General features: G+C 41.1%; 2 protein-coding genes and 1 pseudogene across 4 annotated transcripts in view; 1 reads left to right on the top strand and 2 right to left on the bottom strand.

Moving 5' to 3' along the window:
• Positions 1 to 592, bottom strand: part of DTD2 (D-aminoacyl-tRNA deacylase 2) — a 28,094-nt gene extending 27,502 nt beyond the window's left edge. For all 3 annotated transcript variants that reach the window (XM_068534535.1, XM_068534543.1, XM_068534529.1), the window contains exon 1: positions 428 to 592. In XM_068534535.1, coding sequence (XP_068390636.1) covers positions 428 to 538 — 111 coding nt within the window. In that variant the 5' untranslated portion in view covers positions 539 to 592. The remainder of the gene's footprint in view (positions 1 to 427) is intronic.
• Positions 593 to 3,792: 3,200 nt separating this feature from the next.
• On the top strand, positions 3,793 to 6,039 carry LOC137758503 (ATM interactor pseudogene; annotated as a pseudogene).
• A 20,075-nt stretch (positions 6,040 to 26,114) lies between these two features.
• Positions 26,115 to 27,137, bottom strand: GPR33 (G protein-coupled receptor 33). Its single transcript, XM_068534513.1, has one exon. It carries the CDS (start codon positions 27,135 to 27,137, stop codon positions 26,115 to 26,117), a length of 1,023 nt encoding a protein of 340 aa, XP_068390614.1.
• Positions 27,138 to 27,456: the final 319 nt, after the last annotated feature.

The following is a 27,456-nucleotide window of genomic DNA, read 5'->3' as shown; positions in this document are numbered from 1 at the left end:
ATCAGGACAAGTCACCAGCAGCCCGAGCATCGCGCAGGGCGTGGCAAGGCTTTTTGCTCTTTTGAAGCAAGAAGTCTGAGCTACTAGGCCTAAAGTCCACCGAGCTCAGGTAGGCAAACGGTGAGAGGAAGCTCCCAATGGCCGGAGTGCCAAGCAGGGGACACCCTCTTCCTCTCGGAAAATAAGTCCGAGGGAGAAGGGGCCGGGGCCGGTGGTGCAGGACTGAGGAGAGAGGCGACGCCAGGCAGGAACTGAGGGCAGCGTTGGGCGGACCAGCCGTGAGTCCCGCCCCGCCCCGCCCACAACACGTGCCAGGCGCCAAGCGACCGGCTCGGAGGGAGACGCGGGGGCAAAAATCACCGAGACAGCGCGTTAAGAACCGCCCCTGCGCGCCACAGGATAACCGGAGCTGCGGGGCCGACATTACCTCCACCCACTGGGCCGCGGCGTCCCCTTCGGCGGGGCGTACTTGCAGCCGGGCGTGCAGGCACTGCTGCAGGAGGGCCCGGGCCTGAGGTGGCCGGCCACTTTCAGCCATGGCTCAAGCCCGCGCAGATATCCCCCAGGTTCCGGCCACGCGCCGCACAGGCCCGCCCCCGGCGCTCAGGGAGCATTGGGCGGGGCGCGACGTGCTGGTCGCCCGTGGCTACGCCTCCAGAGGGGCGGGGCTTCTGGCTGGCTCTCCGGTGGCCCGGATGTGCGGTCTTCAAAGACTTGTAGGTACTAACCCTTACCCCAACCTACATACAACTCGGTAGAAGGCGCTCAGTGTATGCTTTTAAGGGAGTGAAAAGACCCAGTGGTTCTCTTCCCTACATACCTTTTAAAGAGACATTTTTCAGCTCAGAAAGTTTACAGACGTTGAAAAATTTTTAATCTGCGTAAGTCCATATTATGCCCATTATGAAGATAGGTAAATAGAATGAGTCAATTGAATCACAAAACAAGCGGAGGTGGAACTGAAAGCTATAAATCTTTCAAAAAAATCTCCTTACCCCAAACAATAAAACAACGCTGCCTCCTCTATCAAGAATGCTATAAATCATTCTGTTCTCGCAGTTGTGGAAAGGTATTGGTAGGCTATGTGAATACGTATTTGGAGATCAATCTTTTAGGGAATATCCTTGCTAAAAATATTCTTATCCAAGAAAGTGTTTGATTTTAATAAATTTTTGAACACGCTACTAATTCAAAAATAAAGTGACATAGTCTGATGCACATAATGATACTGAATTCTGTGGTGTTTCCTGTAAGTACATATTAGAATGTAAATAAAATTAAACAAGGGCTTGATTTTCTTTCCCACATAACGTATTCCTTGAACCTGCATCAGATTAGCATTATTTTTCTATGGGCTTGGAGGGTTTAGATGAAGAATAATAGTGTTACCCTGACTGCATTACCCAGGTCATTGATTTGGGCTCGGTTGGCACAATATGCCTATACATCCTGGTCTCTGTTTCAGAAGATGACATCACTGACAGTGTTGCTATCCATACAAAGTAGTGTAACTGAAGAAAATAATCCATGTGTAATGAACGGTCCTTTCTGCACAGAATTGAAGCTGCCTGTTTGCTGGTTATCTTGCAGGCTGCCTCTCACTTTTTGTAAAAACAGAAAGCAGAATCTCACATTATCCCTGATTGAGGCATTGTAGGGGTTCCTACATTTGTTGACATTTGTCTGCAAAGCACAGACAAATTGCATTGTCTGCACCCTTATGTCTCTTTTTTCTTTCACTCCCAGACTCAAGTTTTACAGGCTTGAAGGAATTTTGACATAGAGGGCCCTTAGCCTTCGCCCAGAATAAGAGAGGACTTCATGTCCGTTTGTATATGGGTGTAGGAGATAGGGAGCTCCCTTGAAAATAGTCTGTGGTTCCCAGAAGTTTTTCCACAGTGAAGGGACTTTAGCAAATTGAGAAATCCTTCCTGTGAATAGATGGAGTCTGGTTGGTAATAGTTAGCCTCTCAAAAAACACCAATTACTTTAAATCTTCCTGTTAAGTGAGGATCTTATTCTTTCTTTCTACCTGCAGAGGGCAGTAGAGAGTAGGCACCAAAGAGAAAGTAGTTACTTTCTGTATTTTATTTATTTTTTTGAACATCTAGTTTCATTCCACAAAGAATTTAAGAAGATCAGCCATACCTGCAATAAAATAGTGAAATGTGAATAAAATAAAGCATAAGGAGTAAAGAAAATGGAATTATGTCAGTCGGAATGTGGGAAATTGAAAACAAATAGACAAGACAGTGGTTCTTGACTGGAGTGCTGAGATGATAACGTAGCAAAGTTTTCACAGATATATAACTTCAACTTTTGTTATAAAACAGTTATGTTCATCACATGTAATGTTGACGTGGAGCATGTTGTACAATTTCCTTTAAGTTAGATGTAAGAGGCAAAGCACAACATTAAGTTGGCTCTAGAGGAAGAATATTCACTGGAACATAAGAGAGCTTTGCCTTGTGAGTATACAAGAAATGACTGTCTGGGCAAGAATAGTTCTCAAACAGCTACAGTGCTGAAAAGACCATGCAGCTAGTGCATTAGTTGTGAATGCATTCTAGGCCCTCTGAGATGCTATAATAATTTAGAGTTATTTTAAGTTGTTTAATTCATTCAAGTTGGCTGCCCCAAATTTTAACACTGAGAACCACTTCTGAAAGATCCTTTGCAGCTGATAATAACCTTCCTGATTGTAAAGAGAAAAAGAAAGAAAAATGAACTGTTTCGTAATCTGTTTCATAGACTAAGAAATCTGTTTCTTGGACTAATCAGAGCTTTTCCTAAAATTTAGCTCTAGAATGAACCTTTTTTTTTTTTTTTTTTTTAATAGTCTCCCTGGGCTTCCTCATCTCTGTTCTATTCTGTTGTCAGGGAAAGTTTTTAATATATATATATATTTTTTTTTTTTTTTAATTACTTATTTATTTATTTATTTTTGGCTGTGTTGGGTCTTCGTTTCTGTGCGAGGGCTTTCTCCAGTTGCGGAGAGTAGGGGCTACTCTTCAATCGCGGTGCGCGGGCCTCTCACTATCGCGGCCTCTCTTGTTGCGGAGCACAGGCTCCAGACGCGCAGGCTCGGTAACTGTGGCTCACGGGCCTAGTTGCTCCGCGGCATGTGGGATCCTCCCGGACCAGGGCTCGAACCCGTGTCCCCTGCATTGGCAGGCAGACTCTCAACCACTGCGCCACCAGGGAAGTCCTAGAATGAGCCTCTTGCCCGAGGCTTTACTTGGAGGTATGTTAATCAGTAGAAATGCAACAGGAAGACATAGAGGTTTCATTTCAGGGAAGGCTTGGAAGAAATCTAGCCCCCTACTTCAAAGTTTAGAGAGGTTTTTTTTTGTTTTTTTTTCCTCAGTGCCTAGGGAGGTGATCAGTTTCTGAGAAATTAGTTCATACTAACTAAGTTGCCCATGAATTGGGATAGAACCAGAATACTAATTTATTCATTTGTAGTAAGAAATATTGCTGTGACATGGAGTGGAAATTCTCACCTAAGGCATGATCAACACGTTTTCCCCTGTGGTCAAGCAGGGTATGCTAGATTATATTCAGAAGTCTCTTTACCAATTTACTATGAGAGACAGTCACTCTTCTACCAGGGTATCTGAAACCGAGGTGTGAAAGACCCAGGTGAATTCAGGCTTCAAGACACTTGGCACACCTGGCGGCCTCTGAGACGGTGGTGGCAGGGCCCGCGGCTCTGGCCTGGGGCGCCCAGGCTGGGAGGGGAGGCCCGTGGGGTCCCCCTCCCCCGAGGCCGCTGAGGGGCAGCTGGCCGGGGAGCTCATCCCTCCGTGGGTGAGCGAGCTGTCCCGGGCCGTGTGGACCAACAGCCTGTGCCCGGCGCGCGGCGGCGGCAAGATCCTGCCCAACAGCCCAGTGCTCAACACGCACCTGGTCAAGAGCCACCACCTGCAGGATGGCATAGAGAATCCAACAATAGGAAAAGATCTGAAAACTGTCCTGAAATTCTACTGTTGTCCAATTGAAGGCTGCCCGAGAGGCCCTGACAGACCATGTTCTCAATTTTCTCTCAGAAAACAGCACTTTATGAAAATGCATGCGGAAAAGCAGCACAAACGTAGTTAAGTGCAGCAATTTGTATGGCACTGAGTGGGACTTGAAAACACATCCAGAGGATTGTGGCAAGACCTTCCAGTGCACGTGTGGCTGTCCCTATGCCAGAAGGACTGCATTACAGTCCCACATCTACCGAACTGGCCATGCGATCCCTGCAGAACACAGGGATCCACCTAGTAAGAAAAGGAAAATGGAAAAGTGCCTGCACAACCAGAAGTTGTCCAGTAAGACCATTGAATCACTGAGCAACAAGTCAACCCCAAGACCAGATGCTCAAGAACTAGAAACTTCAGAAATAAAGCTAGTGGCTTCTTTTGAAGACTCTTGCAGCTCTAATGCCAGAAAGCAGACTCTTCCAACACGTCCAAGGTGTCCTCAGAAGTTGCTTTTACCAAAGCCTGAAGTGCCTGTCTTTGTGCCTACAGCAGAATCCTCAGCCCAGCCTGTGGTGTTGGGTGTCAATCATCAGGGCTCTGTCCCCCCGGTTCTGTGCACTTACTGCCCTTGTCCGTAGGAACCCTGATCCTCGGCCTAGATTCAGAGGCTTGCTCTCTCAAGGAGAGCCTCCCTCTTTCAAAAATTGTAAATTCTGTTGCTGTGGAGCCAGTTAGCACAGGTGTTCAAGTGAACTTGGGTAAAAGTCCATCTAACTCTTTACAAGAACTAGGGAACACATGTCAAGAAAACAGCATTTCTTCAATCAATGTACAGGCAGACCTGTCTTACACCACACAACACTTTTTACTGTCTGCACAGTGGGCTAGCCCTGATTCCTCTGTATCACCTTGTTCTTAAACTGATTTGACATTTGGTTCTCAAGTTTCCCTTCCCATTAGTGTTCATACTCAAACTTTTTTGCCCAGTTCTAAGGTAATCTCATCTGTAGCTGCTCAGACTGATGTATTTATAGATCCCAGTTTCCTGTCAGGTGGGATCTCTTTTGAGAGAAACTCAAACCAGTGGAATGCGAAGTCCAACAGATGATCGAGTACAGATAGACCAAGCTGTAATGTGTGGAGACATTTTTGAGAGTGTCCATTCATCATATGATGTTTCTACAGACAAATTATAAGCAGCAGCTTAGTAGCAGAGACTGTAACTCATGGCTTGTTACCTCAGAACCACCCTAGAACTTTAAATCAAGATATTGAGAAATCTGAACCACTCATGAACTTCATTCAGCACACAGAATAGTACACTTTCTTCACAGAACATGACAGATAATCGGACCTGAACCAGGGATTTATTAAGTGATCTAGAAAACATCTTGTCAAGTAATCTGCCTGGTCAGACACTGGACAATTGTAGTCTTCATCTGACACAAATACTGGACCTGACACCCAGCTCCCATCTGGCCCAACCCAGAATCCTGCAGTTGATTTTGATATTGAAGAGTTCTTTTCGGCCTCAAATATCCAGACTCAAACTGAAAAGAGTGAACTTAGTCCCATAACCACTGAGCCAGTCTTGGAATCGCTGGACATAGAGACCCAAATTGACTTCTTACTTGCAGACACCTCTGCCCAGTCCTACAGTTGTAGAGGAAATTCTAACTTCTTAGGCCTTGAAATGTTTGACACGCAGACACAGAGGGACTTGAACTTCTTTTTAGACAGTAGCCCTCATCTGCCTCTGGGAAGTGTTCTGAAACACTCCAGCTTTTCCATGAGTATTGGTTCATCTGACACAGAGACCCAAACTGAAAGAATCTCTGCTGCTAAACACCTACCTGCTCTAGAAAGCAAAGGTCAGTTAAGCAGTGCAGAAACACAGACCATGAATTCTGGCTTTGAAACTTTGGGGAGCTTATTCTTCAACAGCAATGAAACTCAGACAGCAATGGATGACTTTCTTCTGGCGGATTCTGCCTGGAACACAATGGAAACTCAATTCAACTCTGTTGGAACCCAGTTGTGTGCCGAACTACACCCAGTGTCCAACTTCTGAAAGTGGAGTTCACATGGGGGATGGCATTTACGGTTCCCTTCTGGATTTAGAAGATGGAGAATGGGGACAACAGTATTAACTCTATTGAATGTAGTTGATGATACAGTTACTTCGATTCTTTGAGGTTCTTTGCCTTTTGCACTTATAAACATGAAATTTGTGTAAAAACTTATGAGTGTATTATAAAGTGTAAGATGTTGATCTAAAAAAGTGATTGTGTTTTGTGTTGCCCACATTTGCCCTTTCAGTGTAGACTTCCCTTCTTTAAAAAAAAAATGTATTTCACACCTTTAAAACCCATCTAGCCATTTAGCTGAAGCAAGCTCACCAGGACTAGTGTACAAACTTTTCAAATTTTTGAAACATTTTAGTTGACATATGACTTACTTAAATTGCACCTAAAATACTTTTGCCAGTGCTTGTTAGAAATTCCTGTTTCCTAATAATGTCTAAAGAAGTCTGATGATGCACCATCAGATTTAAACACCATCATCTTCATCTGCTTTGACATCTTACTTTTTCCTTATTTGAAGACACAAAGGAAAACTACAGCTGTCTTTAGCTTTTGAGACAATTTTCATATAGTCAATGCCATCCCTCCTCTACGTGAACTCTTACTGATACCAGCGTAAGCGTATAGTACTTTCCTCACAAGACGTGTTGCTGTAAAATTCTTGCTTAAAGAAGTAGCAGCAAGCACTTAGTGTAAATAGCGATCGTTTCAGTCTAAGTGACAGTAAGTCGCCCCAACTATGGAAACGCTGGGCTGTGGAATCATGCCTATTAGCTCATACTGGAATGTGTCCTATGAGCATCCCTCCTACTCCCTACAAAAGGCCAGGGCGGTGCTCCAGATCTCCTCCTCAAAGCGCACCCACCAGCTGAGTCCAAGTTTTGTCACTCTAATTGTTAAAAAAAATAAAGTAAGGAGAAAAGGAAATTCCCCACTTAATTTCAATACTTTGCATAAGTTTGATAGGGCAAGAGTGCATCAACAACTATTTTAAAGTGAATCTTTTCATCCACCTCTCATTTTTTCCTTGAATGAGGAAACACATTGGTCTAGCAAGGATAGTATCTGTGCCTTGAGGATAACAATTACAGAATAGATCCATCTAAGATATGGTATTCTGCATTTTGTTGCTTTGTTTAGAGAGGATAGTACCAGTCTTCAAAGGAAGTGAGGTGACGACTGATTGCTTCAATAATCAAGAACATCTATGTTTTGAGATGGGTCTGTGGTCAAGTATGCTTTTGAGGTTTTCTATATTTAGGAGGTCCTGAGTTCTTGATTGCTGGCCGAATTTCAAGCAAGTAAAAATCAGTGCAGTCTGTAAATTTTTCTAAGTTTACCCAAAAAAATACTCTGTTCCTTCTGTGGCACATGCTTATGCTGCTGAAGGCTAAAGCCTCAAAATAAAACCGACCGAAGGAGGGGACTAATTCATTAAAGTATAATAAATCAGTGGTTTGCTACTAATTGCTATCCCATAGAAGAATTGTTGGTAGTGGATAAATAATACATCCTAGGCAGATGAACTCAACCTAGTAGATAAAAGTTTGCTTTGGTTACAGTTGCCTATGAATATGGGTTTCAAAACAAACATAAAGCCTTAACTTAGAATTTCATTATGTTTTAGAGTCATCATTGCCTTAATGTTCAAACATCTATTTAAGTTCTCTTAGTAAGGAGAAATGCATGTTTGATTATGGCTTTTTGTAAATATATATGCAGTGATCTATGGCTTTAAAAAATTTTTGTGTTTCTGTGGCAATGTTTGTTAATCCAGCCAATTGAGTTATTTACAGAAAATTGAGGATGCAGTAGTTCTTCATGTACAAGTAAGAACTGTTTCCCCCCAAAAAGCTGAACCTCAGCGATTGAAGAGAAGTGAGAATTCTCAAAAAAAAAAAAAAAGACACTTGGGGCTTCCCTGGTGGTCCAGTGGTTAAGACTCCACCTTCCACTGCAAGGGGCGTGGGTTCGATCCTTGGTCAGGGAAGTTCCACATGCTGGAAGGTGTGGCCAAAAAAAAAAAGACACTTGGCACATGCATTAAGACTGTGAGGAAAAAGGAAACAAACATATTTAAATAAGAGTCTGACATAAAAACTCCAAGGGCAAATGCTCCAACCATAATCATATATTGGTATTTTGTCATGGAGCCTCTTCTTACATAGGCAGAAACTGATGCCATGGTGTTAATCCTGTTGAAGCCCCTCCAATACAAAAATATGAGGCCTGGGAAAATGATAGTTCCCACCTAAGAGCTGAGTCCCTTCTTAACACAAATAGTTTGTACAACCAGGTAGGAAATGGAATTGAGTTTGGACCTTGATATTGACTGTTCTTTTGTTCAACTTGCTTTTCTAGATTCTTATTTTATTACTGTACCATTTGCTGGTGTGTTGCCTAGGTAACATAACAAAGCAAGCGCTTTTAACTGTAAGGCAATGATGCATATCTTTGGCAGTCCGTAGGGTTTCCCCAGGGCAGGCTGATAAATTATCTTGATCTTTGGGTTATTTTTCAGTTCATAGTGTTGTGATAACTTGGCAAAGCATTGCATAACCTTTTGAATATTTGTGTACTTCTGTTAGCTGTTTTGTCAAGTCAGGCCAGCCTGTTGTAAGGGCTTTTAAAAATAATTTTGACACTTGCATCCTTTGTAGAAAAAAATTGTGAAAGATTTTGAAATGGGCAAAAGAGATTTCTAGATATCTTTTTAACAGAATGCTGAAACCTGTGGGATTTACCTGGTCCTATAGGGCTATACAGGGTTTGTCTTTGACTAGACTATCTTACGACTCTGTAGAGATAAAAGTTAACTCTTTGAACACTGATACTGTCTATAAAAATGTAAAATTTGATTATTACTCTGTGGGTATTGACCGGTTTTGCCAGTTTTGCACCCATTTGTGAATTCATTTCAGCATTCCTTACCTGGCTAAAAGTATATAGCACCTTGAGTAGTTCTCTCTCTCTCTCTAATAAACTTTAAATTTTAGAATAGATGTAGATTTACAGAAAAGTTGCAAAGATACCAGAGAGTTCCCATATACCCCTCACCCAGTTTCTTCTGTTATTAACATCTCAAATTACTATGGTATGTTTGTCACAACTAAGAAACCAGCACTGGTATATTAATTAAACTCCATACTTTTTTCAGATTTATTAGGTTTTCTCTAAATTCTTTTTCTGTATCCCATCCAGGATACCACATTACATTTAGCGGACAAGATCCTTAGTTCATGACAGTTTCTCACACTTTCCTTGTTTTCGATGACCTTGACAGTTTGGGGTAGTACTGGTCAGGTATATTGTAGGATGCCCCTCTATTGGAATTTGATGTTTTTCTCATGATTAGAGCAGGGTTATGGGTTTTTGAGGATGACCATAGAGATGAAGTGCCCTTCTGATTACATCATATCAATGGTACATTCTGTCAACAGGTCTTATTGATGATGATGTTGACCTTAATTACCTGACTAGGGTAGTGTGTTTGCCAAGTTTCTCCACTGTAAACTTACACACAGACCCACTTCCATGATTTAGTCTTTGGAAGCAAATCACTAAACACAGCCCATACTCAAGGGGTAGGGAGTTACGATCTACCTCCTAGGCTAGGGAGTATCTGCATAAATTATTTGGAATTCTTTATTTGAGGAGATTTGAGTTCTTTTTTGAACTGGCTGTAATATATTACTGGTTTCTTCCTTGCTGAGTTAAGTATGAATGAAATAAAAATCTTTGACACATGTTGATTTTATGTTTGTATGAGAATTATGATTTTTTTCTTTTTAAAAAATTATTCTCATATCGTTCTACCAAGAAATGTGGGAATTATTTTTTATATAGTTCTTTGAAATCCATGGATAAGTGCCATAAACAAATACATTATTTGGAAAAGAAGATATTGAAGATTTATTTATTTTTTTAAATTAATAGCTACTCTATTTATTTATTTATTTATTTTTAGCTGTGTTGGGTCTTCGTTTCGTGCGAGGGCCTTCTCTAGTTGCGGCAAGCGGGGGCCACTCTTCATCGCGGTGCGCGGGCCTCTCACCATCGCGGCCCCTCCCATTGCGGGGCACAGGCTCCAGACGCGCAGGCTCAGCAATTGTGGCTCACGGGCCCAGCCGCTCCGCGGCATGTGGGATCTTCCCAGACCAGGGCTCGAACCCGTGTCCCCTGCATTAGCAGGCAGACTCTCAACCACTGCGCCACCAGGGAAGCCCAATATTGAAGATTATTTTTAGTCAGAGAAAAAATAAGTTATTTTATCACACTGACTGTATCAGTCAGGGTCCTATCAGCAATCAAATGACACACTCTAAATAGGATAACCTGGGAAAGTTTTATTGACAAAGGCACTATTTACAAAGGTGTGGTTGTAGGGGCACCACAGTGGGTAGTGTAGTAACAGCTGAGATGTTACCATTCCCTTGGCCTGAAGAGAGAAAAGGAGGGAGTCTGGAATCCAGAGGTGGAGACTTACATAGACCCTTAAGAGAAGGAATGAACCTTCTGCTAAGAAGCATAGCCAATTTTAGGTGACCCTTTAGGAAGAGAGCTAGGGAAATAAATACCTGACTGCATTTTCTACCTTCCTTCCATTTCCTGCCAGACCTCCCCATTGCAAGAAACAGCCAATAGCTAGGAAGCCTGGGGACCTGTTGATGTCCCAGCCTCCAGGGCAGAAAGCAGGGTGGAGAATGCTTGAGTGTAGATCAGGATGGCCAGAAAAAGATATCTGGCACACTGACTGAAGAGGTTGTAAAGGCCACATTAAGGTCTCTTTTGTCATCTTTTTGTGGGAAGGTAACAGCTGAGAAGACAAAGAGAGACATAGCTGCTGTTAACATTTTTAGCGGAAATATTTAATTTCTCCAAGAGTTTACAGAGGTGAAGTTTGACTTAGTGAGTTATCAGTGTAAGATGAGTCAAGGTCCTTGACCCCTCCCCACCTGTTTTTTTCCAGCCATTGGGAATATGGCAAGACATCAGAGGAGAATGGTTGCTGCGATCCTAGCCTTGGTGAAAATGTCTCCTATACAGCCCAGCTTGCATGGCAGGAAGGTGTCTACGAAAAAATTAATCAGTCGGTCTAAGACAGAAATTGAAAATTTTATTTGAGCCAAATTCAAGGATTGTAACCCAGGAAGAGCATCTCAGAAAGCTCTGAGAACTGTTCCACCCATTAGAAGTCAAGGCACAGTTATATAAGTTTTTCGAAACAGAAAGCTGTACATTAAATGACACATTATTGACAGTTTATACAATCCAGATCTAAGCATCATCTCGTGGCCCCTTACAAGATGGAGAAAGAACGTCACCTTTTAAGGAGTTGTCTTGTTGATGCTAGGAGAGTGTTGCTTTTTACGGCTGAGCAGGTATTTCTGCAGGTGGGGGAGGTTTGGTTGATGCATAATGCAGATACACAATGGACAGTAGCGGAGGAGAGATGAGGTCAAAGGGCAAAGAAAAATTCTTATGTTTAAATTTTTATTATCTTGTCATAAAATATGAATTTTATTTCACAAAGGGTTGGAGCCACTGCCTTCAAGGGCTCTTGTAGACTTAACTAAGAGGCATGTTAGAGGGAGCCACTATGGCCCTAAGCCCTTAGAGCTCTCTTTGTACTGTGGGGGAAGAAAATTGGAATCAGATTTGACTTGATACAGAAAAAATAATGAACGATTTTTATTGTCTTTGAGTGTTGTAACTAAGTAAAGCTCATACTGACTCCAGCAGGAAGTAAATAAATAATAGAATTTCAATAATGAATTGTTCATATACATCTAAATCTTCAGTTGCATTTGCTTGAGGTAAAAAAGGGAAAGCAGTATTATCAGATGGCAGCTCCCTGATTGTTTGCTCCTTTTGGCAAGTGAAGCAAAAGAAATACTGTAGATTCTCAGCATGCATGAGGAAGGACAATCTAAAGACCCCCACAAATAGAGAAAATTCCAACTTCAGAATTAATTAATAACTGCATTCACATATTTATCCAATTGTTTATTAATATTTATTTATCATGCCAGACACCAAGCTAGGTGTTGGAAATATATGAGGAATAAGATGCTGTTCTTATTCTCAGGGGGCTCAGAATTTAGGGGAGAGACAAGGAAAACAATAGGGAGCATTAGAAAATGATTTCTCTTTCCACCATTGTGTTCTTTCCCTCCCAATGTTGTTGAACGAACGAACCCAAGTCCATGTGCCTGATGCACAGTGAGGCCAAACAAATGGAAACTTCAGAGTGTGGAGCAGAGAAAGATTTATTTCAAGGCCAAACAAGGAGAACAGGAAGCTCACGCTAAAAAACCCCGAAACTGCCAGATGGTTTTCAGGGAAGAGTTTTTAAAGGCAACACTGGGGGGAGTGGGGGTAGAGGCTACAGCGTGTGTGACTTTCTTCTGATTGGTTGGTGGTGAGGTGATAGGGTGGTGCTCCAGGAATCTCAATCATCAATCTTCTTGTTCTAACCAGTCTGCAGTCTCAGCATGTAGTCACCATCCTCCACTGGGCAGGAGTCTTAGTTCCTGCAGGACAACTCAAAGATATGCAACAGATTCTTATACATATCCCTTGAGGAGTAACTGGGACTCTGTTATGTGGCTGAACTATTGTTTCTTGACTACTTTCCTACATTCACTCACTTCCCTAATTAGTAACTGTTTGAATCTGCTCTTTGGAACTCAGGGAAAGCCTAGGAGACTAAAATTTTTTCTACAGAAAAAGAAATAGGGGTGTGGGTGCTGAGGGGATTTTGTATCTGGGAGGACCTTGCAGGGTCCTGCTGGGTTTCACCAGTAAAAGAAGGACAGGACTTGGAAGGGGAGCCACCTGCTGGAAAGCCTGAACTAAACTGGGGTGACTGGGCTTAACTTCAGGGAAGATAAGGTCTGCAGTTTAAACAATTTGGCATAAACCGGATTTTCAGGGCCATATCACATCTAGGCAAATTTTTTCTTAGTCACCAACTCTCTCTTCGGAATAACTCTTCGTCTCCTTTCTCTTTTATAGCAATTCCCTATACGTATTATGCTGCCTTTAGCATCTCCAAAATTTGCTCCAGGCTTGACCTACAACTCAGAAGATTCCCTTCCTCTAGGCCACAATCAAAAATCTAATATTCTAAGTACTGTGTTTAGTTGCACTCAGCTGGTGTGAAGCTGATTAAAGTAATTCCCATTAATTTGTGAATGAAACATAACCTTCTTAAAAGGTATATTTGCATTTTAATAGCAGTCCCTTAACACAAATTCATCTCTAATTGGTGGAATGTGTGAGAGTTCCTTTCTGTGGGAAGAAGAAGGAGGGGGAATAACGCCTTAATTTTCTAAGTTTAAGAGAGTTGCTACTCTTAAAGCCTCTGGATTCTCGCCTCCCTGTCACGTCTCAGCACAATGCAGTTTAGCTTCTCTTTCTGAAGCTAATCACTCCGAAAAGCTTTTTAGGTTAAAGTGAATGGACCCCGTCATCTTTTGAATAACTTTTATGTGTGGGGAAATTCCCACATTATGAGTAAGTATCCTTTTCCCTTCCATGTAGAAATCGGAAGGCAGCTCCCTAACCTCCTTTGCAGCTAGGATGCAGGCATGCCAATTAGATAGTTGCATGCAAGATTAAGCTGGGGAGTGAGCAATGTGAATAAACAGGCTCTGCATGGGACTTCCATTTTCCTGACATCGGAGTTGGTAGGGCTTTCAGGCACAGGAGGTTCAAGATCGGATGCAGAAGTGGCATTGGTGGCAGTAGCAGTTGCAGTAAAACAAAGTTGCTGGTATTTTGGGCCCAATGACAGCAGCAGCAGTAATTGGTACCATTGACTGAAATAGACAGATTTCTGACCTGGATAGTTTTATGGCCTGCGTCAGGCATCAGGCACTGTCCCTGGAAGCTTAGCCTTGAATGTTTCTCCAGACATCCCAATAATTTTGTGAACTACTTAATATCCTCTTATAAGCCAGTTTTGGGTTAAACCAGCCAGAATGAAATCTACTGTTTGCATTCAAGAACACTAACTGATACAAGTCATCTTCAATTTCTCCCTCTCCCTTGAACCCTCAACGAACAGAATTTATAGGACAAGACTTTCCACTTTTCTGCATTCCCCTCTTCTACTTTCTTTATTCAGGCCCCATCATCTGTTACCCAGATTACTGCAACTTTGTCCCATTTGATCACTCACCTCTAGTTTGACGTGTCAGAGTGGTCTTTCTCAAATGCAAATCTAGGGCTTTCCTGGTGGCGTAGTGGCTAAGAATCCGCCTGCCAATGCAGGGGACACGGGTTCGAGCCCTGGTCAGGGAAGATCCCACATGCCACAGAGCATCTATGCCCCTGCGCCACAACTACTGAGCCTGCGCTCTAGAGCCTGCGTGCCACAACTACTGAGCCCACATGCCACAAGTACTGAAGCCCGTGCACCTAGAGCCCATGCTCCACAACAAGAGAAGCCACCGCAGTGAGAAGCCCACGCACCGCAACAAAGAGTAGCCCCTGCTCACTGCAACTAGAGAAAAGCCCTTGTGCAGCAATGAAGACCCAATGCAGCCAAAAATCAATCAATCAATCAATCGATTTAAAAAAATAAAATAAAATGCAAACCTAATTCTATCACTCTTTGGCTAAAGACCCTTCAGTGGCTCCCTGTTGCCCTCGTGATAAAGTCTAGGATCAAGTCCAAACTCCTTAGCAGGGGCTTTTGGGATCTAGGCCTGGTTGACTTTTCCAGCTCATCTTGGCCGTGCCTGCTTCTCACATCTATTCTCCAATCATACTCTTGCTTTGGGTCAGCAGCAATGGATCCCCTAGGATCCTATTGGAAATGTGGAATCTCAGCCTCCTGCAGATTTCCTGCATTAGATTCAGCATTTCAGCAAGATCACTAGGTGATGCTCATGAGTATTCAGGTTTGGGTAGTGCTGCTTTATAGCACTGTGCTCATTTCCTCTGGGGCTTTTACACATTCTGCTTCCTCTGTCTTATTGTCCTTCTCCTGCTTTAGATGTTTAACACTGTTCTGCAGCACTCAACAGGGAAAACTTCTCTGTCTGGTGAAACCTGGGTTGGAGGCTTTTGTCTGTTACTCCAAACATGGCACTTACTCCTTTGTACTGTAATGACTGTTTACTCCTTTTTCTTTCCCATTAAACAGTGGTCGTCTATTCTGGTTGTATTTTACAGTCAAACTGAAAACTTAAAAAAAAAAAAAAAAATACAGATTCGTGGGTCCTGCTCCTAGAGATTTTGGTTTTAACTGGTTTGAGTAAGGTCTAGACACTGGTAATTTTTAAAAGTGTCCCAGATAATTATAATGTGGAGCCAATTCAGAACCACCACACTAGGCTTTAAGCTCCATGAAGACAGGGATTGTGTCTTATTCACTGTTCTTTTCTCAGAGCTCACCACAGTGCCAGGTACATAAACCAGACTTGTGAATAATTGTTGCCCCTAGTTTCTCAAGATATATGGAATCAGCTTTGTGTTGCAAATATCATCCTGCTTTATACCAAACCCCTCTCAGATATGTTAGCAGCTGGGCAGCCCATTCATCTCACTAAACCAAGGAGCCATTTTTCTTCCTTCCTTTCTTCCTTTCTTTCTTTCTTCCTTCCTTCCTTCCTTCCTTCCTTCCTACCTTTCTTTCTTTCTTTCTTTCTTCCTTCCTTCCTTCCTTCCTTCCTTCCTTCCTTCCTTCCTTCCTTCCTTCCTTCCTTCCTTCCTTCCTTCCTTCCGTTCTTTCTTTTAAAATTTTAATACACTTTCTTATTTATTTCTTTATTTGAAGTAGAGTTAATTAACAATGTTGTATAAGTTTAAACTGTACTGCAAAGTGATTCACTTTTATATATATATCAAGGAGCCATTTCTTTTTTTTTTAACATCTTTATTGGAGTATAATTGCTTTACAATGGTGTGTTAGTTTCTGCTTTATAACAAAGTGAATCAGCTATACATATACATATATCCCCATATCTCTTCCCTCTTGAATCTCCCTCCCTCCCACCCTCCCTATCCCACCCCTCTAGGTGGTCACAAAGCACCCAGCTGATCTCCCTGTGCTATGTGGCTGCTTCCCACTAGCTATCGGTTTTACATTTGGTAGCGTATACATGTCCATGCCACTCTCTCACTTTATCCCAGCTTACCCTTCCCCCTCCCTGTGTCCTCAAGTCCATTCTCTATGTCTGCATCTTTATTCCTTTCCTGCCCCTAGGTTCTTCAGAACCTTTTTTTTTTTTTTTAGATTCCATATATATGTGTTAGCATACGGTATTTGTTTTTCTCTTTCTGACTTACTTCACTCTGTATGACAGACTCTAGGCCCATCCACCTCACTACAAATAATTCAATTTCGTTTCTTTATATGGCTGAGTAATATTCCATTGTGTATATGTGCCACATCTTTATCCATTCATCTGTCAATGGATACTTAGGTTGCTTCCATGTCCTGGCTATTGTAAAGAGAGCTGCAATGAAATTGTGGTACATGTCTCTTTTTGAACTGTGGTTTTCTCAGGGTATATGCCCAGTAGTGGGATTGCTGGGTCATAGGGTAGTTCTATTTTTAGTTTTTTAAGGAACCTCCATACTGTTCTCCATAGTGGTTGTATCAATTTACATTCCCACCAACAGTGCAAGAGGGTTCCCTTTTCTCCACACCCTCTCCAGCATTTGTTGTTTGTAGATTTTTTGATGATGGCAATTCTGACTGGTGTGAGATGATATCTCATTGTAGTTTTGATTTGCATTTCTCTAATGATTAATGATGTTGAGCATTCTTTCATGTGTTTTTTGGCAATCTGTATATCTTCTTTGGAGAAATATCTATTTAGGTCTTCTGCCCATTTTTGGATTGGGTTGTTTGTTTTTTTGATATTGAGCTGCATATGCTGCTTGTAAACTTTGGAGATTAGTCCTTTGTCAGTTGCTTCATTTGCAAATATTTTCTCCCATTCTGAGGGTTGTCTTTTCTTCTTGTTTATGGTTTCCTTTGCTGTGCAAAAGCCTTTAAGTTTCATTAGGTCCCATTTGTTTATTTTTGTTTTTATTTCCATTTCTCTAGGAGGTGGGTCAAAAAGGATCTTGCTGTGATTTATGTCATAGAGTGTTCTGCCTTTGTTTTCCTCTAAGAGTTTGATAGTGTCTGGCCTTACCTTAGGTCTTAAATCCATTTTGAGTTTACTTTTGTGTATGGTGTTAGGGAGTGTTCTAATTTCATACTTTTACATGTAGCTGTCCAGTTTTCCCAGCACCACTTATTGAAGAGGCTGTCTTTTCTCCATTGTATATTCTTGCCTCCTTTATCAAAATTAAGGTGACCATATGTGTGTGGGTTTATCTCTGGGCTTTCTATCCTGTTCCATTGATCTATATTTCTGTTTCTGTGACAGTACCATATTGTCTGGATTACTGTAGATTTGTAGTATAGTCTGAAGTCAGGGAGCCTGACTCCTCCAGCTCCGTTTTTCTTTCTCAAGATTGCTTTGGCTATTTGGGGTCTTTTGTGTTTCCATACAAATTGTGAAATTTTTTGTTCTGGTTCTGTGAAAAATGCCAGTGGTAGTTTGATAGAGATTGCAGTGAATCTGTACATTGCTTTGGGTAGTACAGTCATTTTCACAATGTTGATTCTTCCAATCCAAGAACATGGTATATCTCTCCATCTATTTGTATTATCTTTAATTTCTTTCATCAGTGTCATAGTTTTCGGCATACAGGTCTTTTGTCTCCTTAGGTAGGTTTATTCCTAGGTATTTTATTCTTTTTGTTGCAGTGGTAAGTGGGAGTGTTTCCTTAATTTCTGTTTCAGATTTTTCATCATGAGTGTATAGGAATGCAAGAGATTTCTGTGCATTAATTTTGTATGCTGCTACTTTACCAAATTCATTGATTAACTCTAGTAGTTTTCTGGTAGCATCTTTAGGATTCTCTATGTATAGTATCATGTCATCTGCAAACAGTGACAGCTTTACTTCTTCTTTTCCGATTTGGATTCCTTTTATTTCTTTGTCTTCTCTGATTGCTGTGGCTAACACTTCCAAAACTATGTTGAATAATAGTGGTGAGAGTGGGCAACCTTGTCTCATTCCTGATCTTAGTGGAAATGGTTTCAGTTTTTCACCACTGAGGACAATGTTGGCTGTGGGTTTGTCATATATGGCCTTTATTATGTTGAGGTAAGTTCCCTCTATGCCTACTTTCTGGAGGGTTTTTATCATAAATGGGTGTTGAGTTTTGTCAAAAGCTTTTTCTGCATCTATTGAGATGATCATGTGGTTTTTATTCTTCAATTTGTTAATATGGTGTATCACATTGATTGATTTGCATATATTGAAGAATCCTTGCATTCCTGGGATAAACCCCACTTGATCATGGTGTATGATTCTTTTAATGTGCTGTTGGATTCTGTTTGCTAGTATTTTGTTAAGAATTTTTCACCTATGTTCATCAGTGTTGTTGGCCTGTAGTTTTCTTTCTTTGTGACATCTTTGTCTGGTTTTGGTATCAGGATGATGGTGGCCTGGTAGAAAGAGTTTGGGAGTGTTCCTCCCTCTGCTACATTTTGGAAGAGTTTGAGAAGGATAGACGTTAGCTCTTCTCTACATGTTTGATAGAATTCGCCTGTGAAGCCATCTGGTCCTGGGCTTTGTATGCTGGAAGGTTTTTAATCACAGTCTCAATTTCAGTGCTTGTGATTGGTCTGTTTATATTTTCTATTTCTTCCTGGTGCAGTCTCGGAAGGTTGTGCTTTTCTAAGAATTTGTCCATTTCTTCCAGGTTGTCCATTTTATTAGCATATAGTTGCTTGTAGTAATCTCTCATGATCCTTTGTATTTCTGCAGTGTCAGTTGTTACGTCTCCTTTTTCATTTCTAATTCTATTGATTGGGGTCTTCTCCCTTTTTTTCTTGATGAGTCTGGCTAATGGTTTATCAATTTTGTTTATCTTCTCAGAGAAACAGCTTTTAGTTTTATTGATCTTTGCTGTTTTTTCCTTCATTTCTTTTTCATTTATTTCTGATCTGATCTTTATGATTTCTTTCCTTCTGCTAACTTTGGGGTTTTTTTGTTCTTCTTTCTCTAATTGCATTAGGTGTAAGGTTAGGTTGTTTATTTGAGATGTTTCTTGTTTCTTAAGGTAGGATTGTATTGCTGTAAACTTCCCTCTTAGAACTGCTTTTGCTGCATCCCATCGGTTTTGGGTTGTCGTGTTTTCATTGTCATTTGTTTCTAGGTATTTTTTGATTTCTTCAGTGATCTCTTGGTTATTAAGTAGTGTATTGTTTAGCCTCCACGTGTTTGTATTTTTTACAGATTTTTTTTCTGTAATTGATATCTTGTCTCATAGCATGGTGGTGGGAAAAGATACTTGATATGACTTCAATTTTTAAATTTACCAAGGCTTGATTTGTGACCCAAGATATGATCTATCCTGGAGAATGTTCCATGAGCACTTGAGAAGAAAGTGTATTCTGTTGTTTTTGGATGGAATGTCCTATAAATATCAATTAAGTCCATCTTGTTTAATGTATCATTTAAAGCTTGTGTTTCCTTATTTATTTTCATTTCGAATGATCTGTCCATTGGTGAAAGTGGGGTGTTAAAGTCCCCTACTATGATTGTGTTACTGTCGATTTCCCCTTTTATGTCTGTTAGTATTTGCCTTATGTATTGAGGTGCTCCTATGTTGGGTGTATAAATATTTACAATTGTTATATCTTCTTCTTGGATTGATCCCTGATCATTATGTAGTGTCCTTCTTTGTCTCTTGTAATAGTCTTTGTTTTAAAGTCTATTTTGTCTGATATGAGAATTGCTACTCCAGCTTTCTTTTGATTTCCATTTGCATGGAATATCTTTTTCCATCCCCCCACTTTCAGTCTGGATGTTCCCTAGGTCTGAAGTGGGTCTCTTGTAGACAGCATATATAAGGGTCTTGTTTTTGTATCCATTCATCCACTCTATGTCTTTTGGTTGGAGCATTTAATCCATTTACATTTAAGGTAATTATCGATATGTATGTTCCTGTGACCATTTTCTTAATTGTTTGGGGTTTGTTATTGTAGGTCTTTTCCTTCTCTTGTGTTTCCTGCCTAGAGAAGTTCCTTTAGCATTTGTTGTAAAGCAGATTTGGTGGTGCTGAATTCTCTTAGCTTTTGCTTGTCTGTAAAGGTTTTAACTTCTCCATCGAATCTGAATGAGATCCTTGCTGGGTAGAGTAATCTTGGTTGTAGATTTTTCCCTTTCATCACTTTAAATATGTCCTGCCACTCCCTTCTGGCTTGCAGAGTTTCTGCTGAAAGGTCAGCTGTTAACCTTATGGGGATTCCCTTGTATGTGATTTGTTGTTTTTCCCTTTTAATATTAATATTTAATATGCTGCTTTTAATATTTTTTCTTTGTATTTATTTTTTTTTTGTATTTAATTTTTGATAATTTGATTAATACGTGTCTTGGCGTGTTTCTCCATGGATTTATCCTGTATGGGACTCTCTGCGCTTCCTGGACTTGATTAACTATTTCCTTTCCCATATTAGGGAAGTTTTCAACTATAATGTCTTCAAATATTTTCTCAGTCCCTTTCTTTTTCTCTTCTTCTTCTGTGACCCCTGTAATTCGAATGTTGGTGTGTTTAATATTGTCCCAGAGGTCTCTGAGACTGTCCTCAATTCTTTTCATTCTTTTTTCTTTATTGTGCTCTGCAGTAGTTATTTCCACTATTTTGTCTTCCAGGTCACTTATCCACTCTTCTGCCTCAGTTATTCTGCTATTGATTCCTTCTGGAGAATTTTTAATTTCATTTATTGTGTTGTTCATCATTGTTTGTTTGCTCTTTAGTTCTTCTAGGTCCTTGTTAAATGTTTCTTGTATTTTCTGCATTCTATTTCCAAGATTTTGGATCATCTTTACTATCATTATTCTGAATTCTTTTTCAGGTAGACTGCCTATTTCCTCTTCATTTGTTTGGTTTGGTGGGTTTTTACCTTGCTCCTTCATCTGCTGTGTGTTTCTCTGTCTTCTCATTTTGCTTAACTTACTGTGTTTGAGGTCTCCTTTTTTCAGGCTGCAGGTTCATAGTTCCTGTTGTTTTTGGTGTCTGCCCCCAGTCGGTAAGGTTGGTTCAGTGAGTTTTGTAGGCTTCCTGATGGAGTGGGCTAGTGCCTGTGTTCTGGTGGGTGAGGCTGGATCTTGTCTTTCTGGTGGGCAGGTCCACGTCTGGTGGTGTGTTTTGGGGTGTCTGTGACCTTATTATAATCTTAGGCAGCCTCTCTGCTAATGGGTGGGGCTGTGTTCCTGTCTTGCTAGTGGTTTGGCATAGGGTGTCCAGCACTGGAGCTTGCTGGTCGTTGAGTGGAGCTGGGTCTTGGCGTTGAGATTGAGACCTCTGGGAGATTTTCACTGTTTGACATTATGTGGAGCTGGGAGGTCTCTGGTGGACCAGTGTCCTGAACTTGGCTCTCCCACCTCAGAGGCACAGGCCTGATGCCCGGTCAGAGCACCAAGACCCTGTCATCACACGGACAAAGAAAAAAGGGAAAAAAATATATTTATCGTTGATCCCGAAGTCTACCACCTCAATTTGGGATGATTTGTTGTCTATTCAGGTACTCCACAGATGCAGGTACATGAAGTAGATTGTGGAGATTTAATCCACTGCTCCTGAGGCTGCTGGGAGAGATTTCCCTTTCTCTTCTTTGTTTGCACATCTCCTGGGGTTCAGCTTTCGATTGGCCCCACCTCTGCATGTAGGTCACCTGAGGGCATCTGTTGTTTGCTCAGACAGGTTGGGGTTAAAGTAGCAGCTGATTTGGGGGCTCTGACTCACTCAGGCCGGGGGGAGGGAGGGGTACGGAGTGCCGGGCGAGCCTGTGGCAGCAGAGGCTGTCCTGATGTTGCACCAGCCTGAGGCGCTCCATGTGTTCTCCTGGGGAAGTTGTCCCTGCATCACGGGACCCTGACAGTGGCTGGCTGCACAGGCTCCTGGGAGGGGAGGTGTGGATAGTGACCTGTGCTTGCACACGGGATTCTTGGGGGCTGCAGCAGCAGTCTTAGCATTTCATGCCCGTCTCTGGTGTCGGCGCTGATAGCTGCGGCTCGCGCCCGTCTCTGGAGCTTGTTTAGGCGGTGCTCTTAATCCCATCTCCTCGCGCACCCCGAAACAATGGTCTCTGGCCTCTTAGGCAGGTCCAGACTTTTTCCCGGACTCCCTCCCGGCTAGCTGTGGTGCACTAACCCCTTCAGGCTGTGATCATGCCGCCAACACCAGTCCTCTCGCTGGGATCCAATCTACGAAGCCCGAGCCTCAGCTCCCAGCCCCGCCCGCCCCGGCGGGGGAGCAGACAAGACTCTCGGGCTGGTGAGTGCTGGTCGGCGCCGAGCCTCTGTGCGGGAATCTCTCCGCTTTGCCCTCCACACCCCTGTGGCTGCGCTCTCCTCCGCAGCTCCGAAGCTTCCCCCCTCCGCCACCGGCAGTCTCCGCCCGCAAAGGGGCTTCCTAGTGTGTGGAAACCTTTCCTCCTTCACAGCTCCCTCCCACTGGTGCAGGTCCCGTCCCTATTCTTTTGTCTCTGTTTTTTCTTTTTTCTTTTGCCCTACCCAAGTGTGTGGGGAGTTTCTTGCCTTTTGGGGGGTCTGAGGTCTTCTGCCAGCGTTCAGTAGGTGTTCTGTAGGAGTTGTTCCACATGTAGATGTATTTCTGATGTATTTGTGGGGAGGAAGGTGATCTCCGCGTCTTACTCTTCCGCCATCTTGAAGCTCCTCCAGGAGCCATTTCTTGAGGAAAGAACATAAGCTGGCATTTGAAACCTATCTCTAATCATCCCTATATTCTGTTCTTGAGCCAGTTTGAGGCTAATATAATGAAGCAGGTTCATATAATTTGATGCTAATAGGCACACTGTTTTAATACACTGTCTCCACACACCATTTCCACAAAGGAAAGCTACTAATTCTTTGTTTATAAACCTCTTGGGTCCGGAGAATTCACCATAGTGAGGATGTTGATGAGATCAACACAACCATAACAAGCAGGTTTTCTAAAAAACCATAGTGTTAAGGGAAATTAAAAACTACATTTGGGGAGAATTTTCTCAAGTTTACACCCTACTTTTTATAATTGAAGTGACTTCTTAAAAAACCGTCCTCATAATATCTTATACTTACGTAGTGTTTTATATTTTAGAAGTAATTTCATATACATAATCTCATTCAGAGATGTCCCATATTATAGATGAGGAAGGTAAGGCCCAGGAAATGTGGGTAACCTGCCCCAAATAAAACACCAAGCTAGAGGCAAAGCCAGACCACCACCCAAATCTCCTGATTACAAGTTCATTGCTTTTTCTTTTTTTACATTGTATGTGGATCCTGACATTTTCTAGGCACTTCTGTTTGATTTTTGCAGTCAATAGAGTGAATTCTGATGAAATAAACGGACTATGTATATCTGGGCTGGAAGCCCTGCCTCACAGCCTCCTAACAGTGAGGTCAGGCAGTGGGTAGGGTGATTAAGAGCATGGATTGATTCTAGCACCAGACTGCCTGGACTTGCAATACTGGCTCTTCCAGTTGCTTACTGTGTGGCCTTGGGCAAGTGCTTCAGTTTCACAGCCTGTAAAATAGTGATAACAATGTGACCTACTTCATAGAATTGCTGTGGGCTTAAGTGAGTTACTATTTGTAAAGCATTTTGAACCATGCCTGGGCACAAGGTAAGTGTGATGTAAATCTTTTTTAAATAAAAATCTGGTTCAATCCTATTATTTTATACCCAAAGTCCTTTTTCAAATCACATATTGTGATGACCCATATTCAATTTTCATTAAGTATCTTTTACTGGATATCACTTACATATAGTACTTTAGAAAAGAAATAGTGTGACTGATAGGCTTCTCTCTGTCCTTGAGGAGTTTACAATCTACAGAGAGATGGAACAAAGTACATAAAAGAGCCCGGAAAGAGCACTTCCTTGTTTGTTACTGTAGCAAATATGAGGAGGGAGGCCAAAGGCTCTGTGGCTGTTAGGTTTCCAAAGTAGGATTCTTGTTTCAAAGAATCATTATGTTCCATCCAATAACTTGCTTTCTTAAGTCCTGCATCATAAACTCCAGTGGGCTTGTCAGGCCCTGGGAGAGTGTGTGGAGGCACGGAGCAGCAGCCCCTTCTTGCTGAAGGGCCACTCAGAGCCACAGCCTGGTCTTCCATCCTACTTCTCCATCTCTGGGACACTATTCAAGGCTCCAAAAGCTTGAAATAGGGGCCAACAATGAAACTGTTCACCTACCCAAAATTTTTTGCCCCTTATATTCAAAGTGAGAGAGGCCAAGCCTCTAGTTGCCCAAGAAAGCAGTGATGCCAAGTCGATTAGCAGAATTTCTAGGGCATAGAACTACTATCACTTTCCCACTATGAAAAGTTAGTAATGAAGGTTAATTTCCCTTCCTCTCTGTAACCCTTTGTAATTAATATCATCCTTTTGGGGGATTTCTGAGGAAGATGTACGCCTGTGGCTTGGAATTGTTTGTGCAAAGCTAACTGAAATATTTAGGGACTGAGTTTGCGTTGTGGCCTAAATGTCTGCCTTCTGTATTAGTTGAACTAGATAGAACTATCTATTGATTGATATGTATTGACCGACAGATAGAACTAACTAAATATATAAAAGGTAATAGGTCACTGATACCATATGGTCCTATATAACTTAGGTGCTGTAATATTTTTCAGAAACTTGATGCAAAACTTGAAAACCAGGGAAACAAAGTTAATTTTGTTATTGCTATTTTAGAGTTAAATGTACTGTGACATTACCCAGGCAGGCTCACAAACATTTATAATTGTGTTAGTCCCATATTTCTGTGACAGCTTAATCCATAAATATTAAAAAGACATTTAAAGTATCTTTATACTTAAAACATTAAAGTATAAATTCTTTGTTCTTTAACATGGAGATGACAAGATGAGTGCCTTGTCGTCTGCACTTTAAATTTTGTTCATACCAATTAAATAATTTAGGTGCTATCTGAATAAAGACCTTGGTCTAAATGTCTATTTGGTAGAAAATTCCGTGACAGAAAATTCAGATTGATGGGTGCTATTGGTATTCAGAAAATGATATTCTATTCCTATAGCCTCAAAAATCAAAGGTTGAGAATCACATTTGCATCAGTTCACACCAACTAGGATGGCTATAGTTGAAAAAAAGGAAAATAATAGGTGTTGGTGAGAGTGTGGAGAAACTAGAACTTTTGTACATTGCTAATGAGAATGCAACATGGTACAGCTGTTTTGGAAAAAAGTGGCAATTCCTCAAAAACTTAAACATAGAATTGCCACATGACCCAGCAATTCAAAATAATTGAAAACAAAGACTCAAACAGACACGTGTACACCAGTGTTCATGGTAGCATTATTCACAATAGCCAAAAGGTGGAAACAACCCAAATGTCTCTCAACAGAAGAATGGATAAACAAAATGTGGTATATACATATAACAGAATATTATTTAGCCATAAAAAGAATGAAGTTCTGATACATGTTACAACATGGATGAACCTTGGAAACATTATGCTAAGTTAAATAAGCCAGACACAAAAGGAGAAATATTGTATGATTCCACTTATATGGCATATCTAGAATAGCAAATTCATAGAGATAGAAAGCAGATTGGAGGATATGAGGAGCTAGGGGAAAGGGCGGGGGGGGCATGAAAGAGGAGTTATTGCTTAATGGGTAGAGTTTCTCTTTTGGGCGATAAAAAATTTTGGAAATGGATAGTGGTGATGGTTGCAAAATATTGTGAATTTAGGTCATGCCACTAAAATGTACAATGAAAAATGGTGTTATATGTTATATATATTTTACCACAACAAAAGTAAAAAAAAAAAAAATCACATTTGCAACATCATCCATCACATTTTACAGCCCTTATAATATTCATAGATCTAACTATAGTACAGCCCAGGTGTCTCTCTAATATAGGGACTATATTATACAAAAGTTGAGGGTCTGTCTCTGGTGATATCATTGACTAAGAATCCATTCTTTGCTCTGGGATCCAGAATTTAAATATCGGCTTCTGAATTTAGGTTTTGTGTCCTTTCTCCCGAAGAATCTTCACTGAATGTTGACTCAAAAAGAGCAAGAAGAGACTTCTTGAAAACCTTTTTGAAGTTCTCCCCAGTAAATAGGTAGAGTGTGGGAGAAAAGACAGTATTGAAAGAAGTACTTATCACTGTGAGTATCAGAGTCAACTGGAAAAGTAGTGATCTGTTCTTAGTGAGAATTAAGCCTTGGTATACATGGTAGGGCATCCAACACACAAAGAAAGAGATAACGGCAGTCATCATGACTTTGAAGGGCTTGCTGGATTTGAAGAGGCTCCTCTCTTTCATCTTTTTGGCTACTCTTTCATAACAAAAGGTGATGATGAGGAAAGGCAGAAGGAAGCCCAGCAAGAAGCGGCTGCTGAAACAGGCTACATGAATCCATTTTCTTAATGTTTGCATCTTTTTGCCTTCCCAGTTAGTAGACACAGCATAGTTATTCTGGCAGGTCACTCTTCCTTTATGGTCATCATGTGCCTCCCTGAAAACCACATAGGGCATGCTGAGGGCAGTGGCAAATATCCAGACTCCCAAGATGATGCTGGAAACCCAGCGTGGGGTTCGGTGCAGCTGTGACCACACCGGGTGAAGAGTGAGAAGATAACGATCAATGCTGATGGCTGAGAGGAAGAAAACAGAGGCAAACATCCCTGCAGACAAAATGCTATTGAAGACCTTGCACGTGACCATTCCAAAGCTCCAGTGATTGTCCTGAAGGTAGGAGATGGCCAGAAATGGCAAAAATAATGTTGAAATAAAATAAGAGAGAATGAGATGAAAATATAAGAGATTATTAACAGTCTTTTTCATTTTGAATTTTAACACCCATAGGTAGAGACCATTGGTGATAGTGCCGATTATAAATGACGTGAACAAAAGAAGTGCAACAATCACTTTTGAGGCAGGTGTTGGAATGTGAACGCTGTTTCTTATTAAAGTAGAGACATTGAGCAGGTAATCATTAGAGTTGATCAGATCCATAATTGGAATGAGAAACTGAAAATAACAACAAAAAAGAAACAAAAGAAATTGTTAAATATAGAAATTAAAATAGTAATTTTTGCATATTCATAGTCAAAATGACAATATTTTTAAAATGACAAACAACATTTTTACAATAATACAAATCAGATATTTTTCTTTTATTTTGTGTGAGGAATTAAGATCAGATTAATTTGGGCATCAAAAATAGAAATACTACAGATGCAATGAAATTAATGTGAAATAGAAATAAGTTTGGAATATTCTGACTTCGTTAAGTAATTAATTTAGGCAGCTAAAAATATCTTATTTAGGGAAT

Source organism: Eschrichtius robustus, chromosome 1 (genome assembly GCF_028021215.1).
Source record: "Eschrichtius robustus isolate mEscRob2 chromosome 1, mEscRob2.pri, whole genome shotgun sequence".
In the NCBI taxonomy this organism is placed as follows: domain Eukaryota; kingdom Metazoa; phylum Chordata; class Mammalia; order Artiodactyla; family Eschrichtiidae; genus Eschrichtius; species Eschrichtius robustus.
The sequence above is the reverse complement of the archived record's forward strand: the minus strand, read 5'-3'. Positions and strand labels throughout refer to the sequence as shown.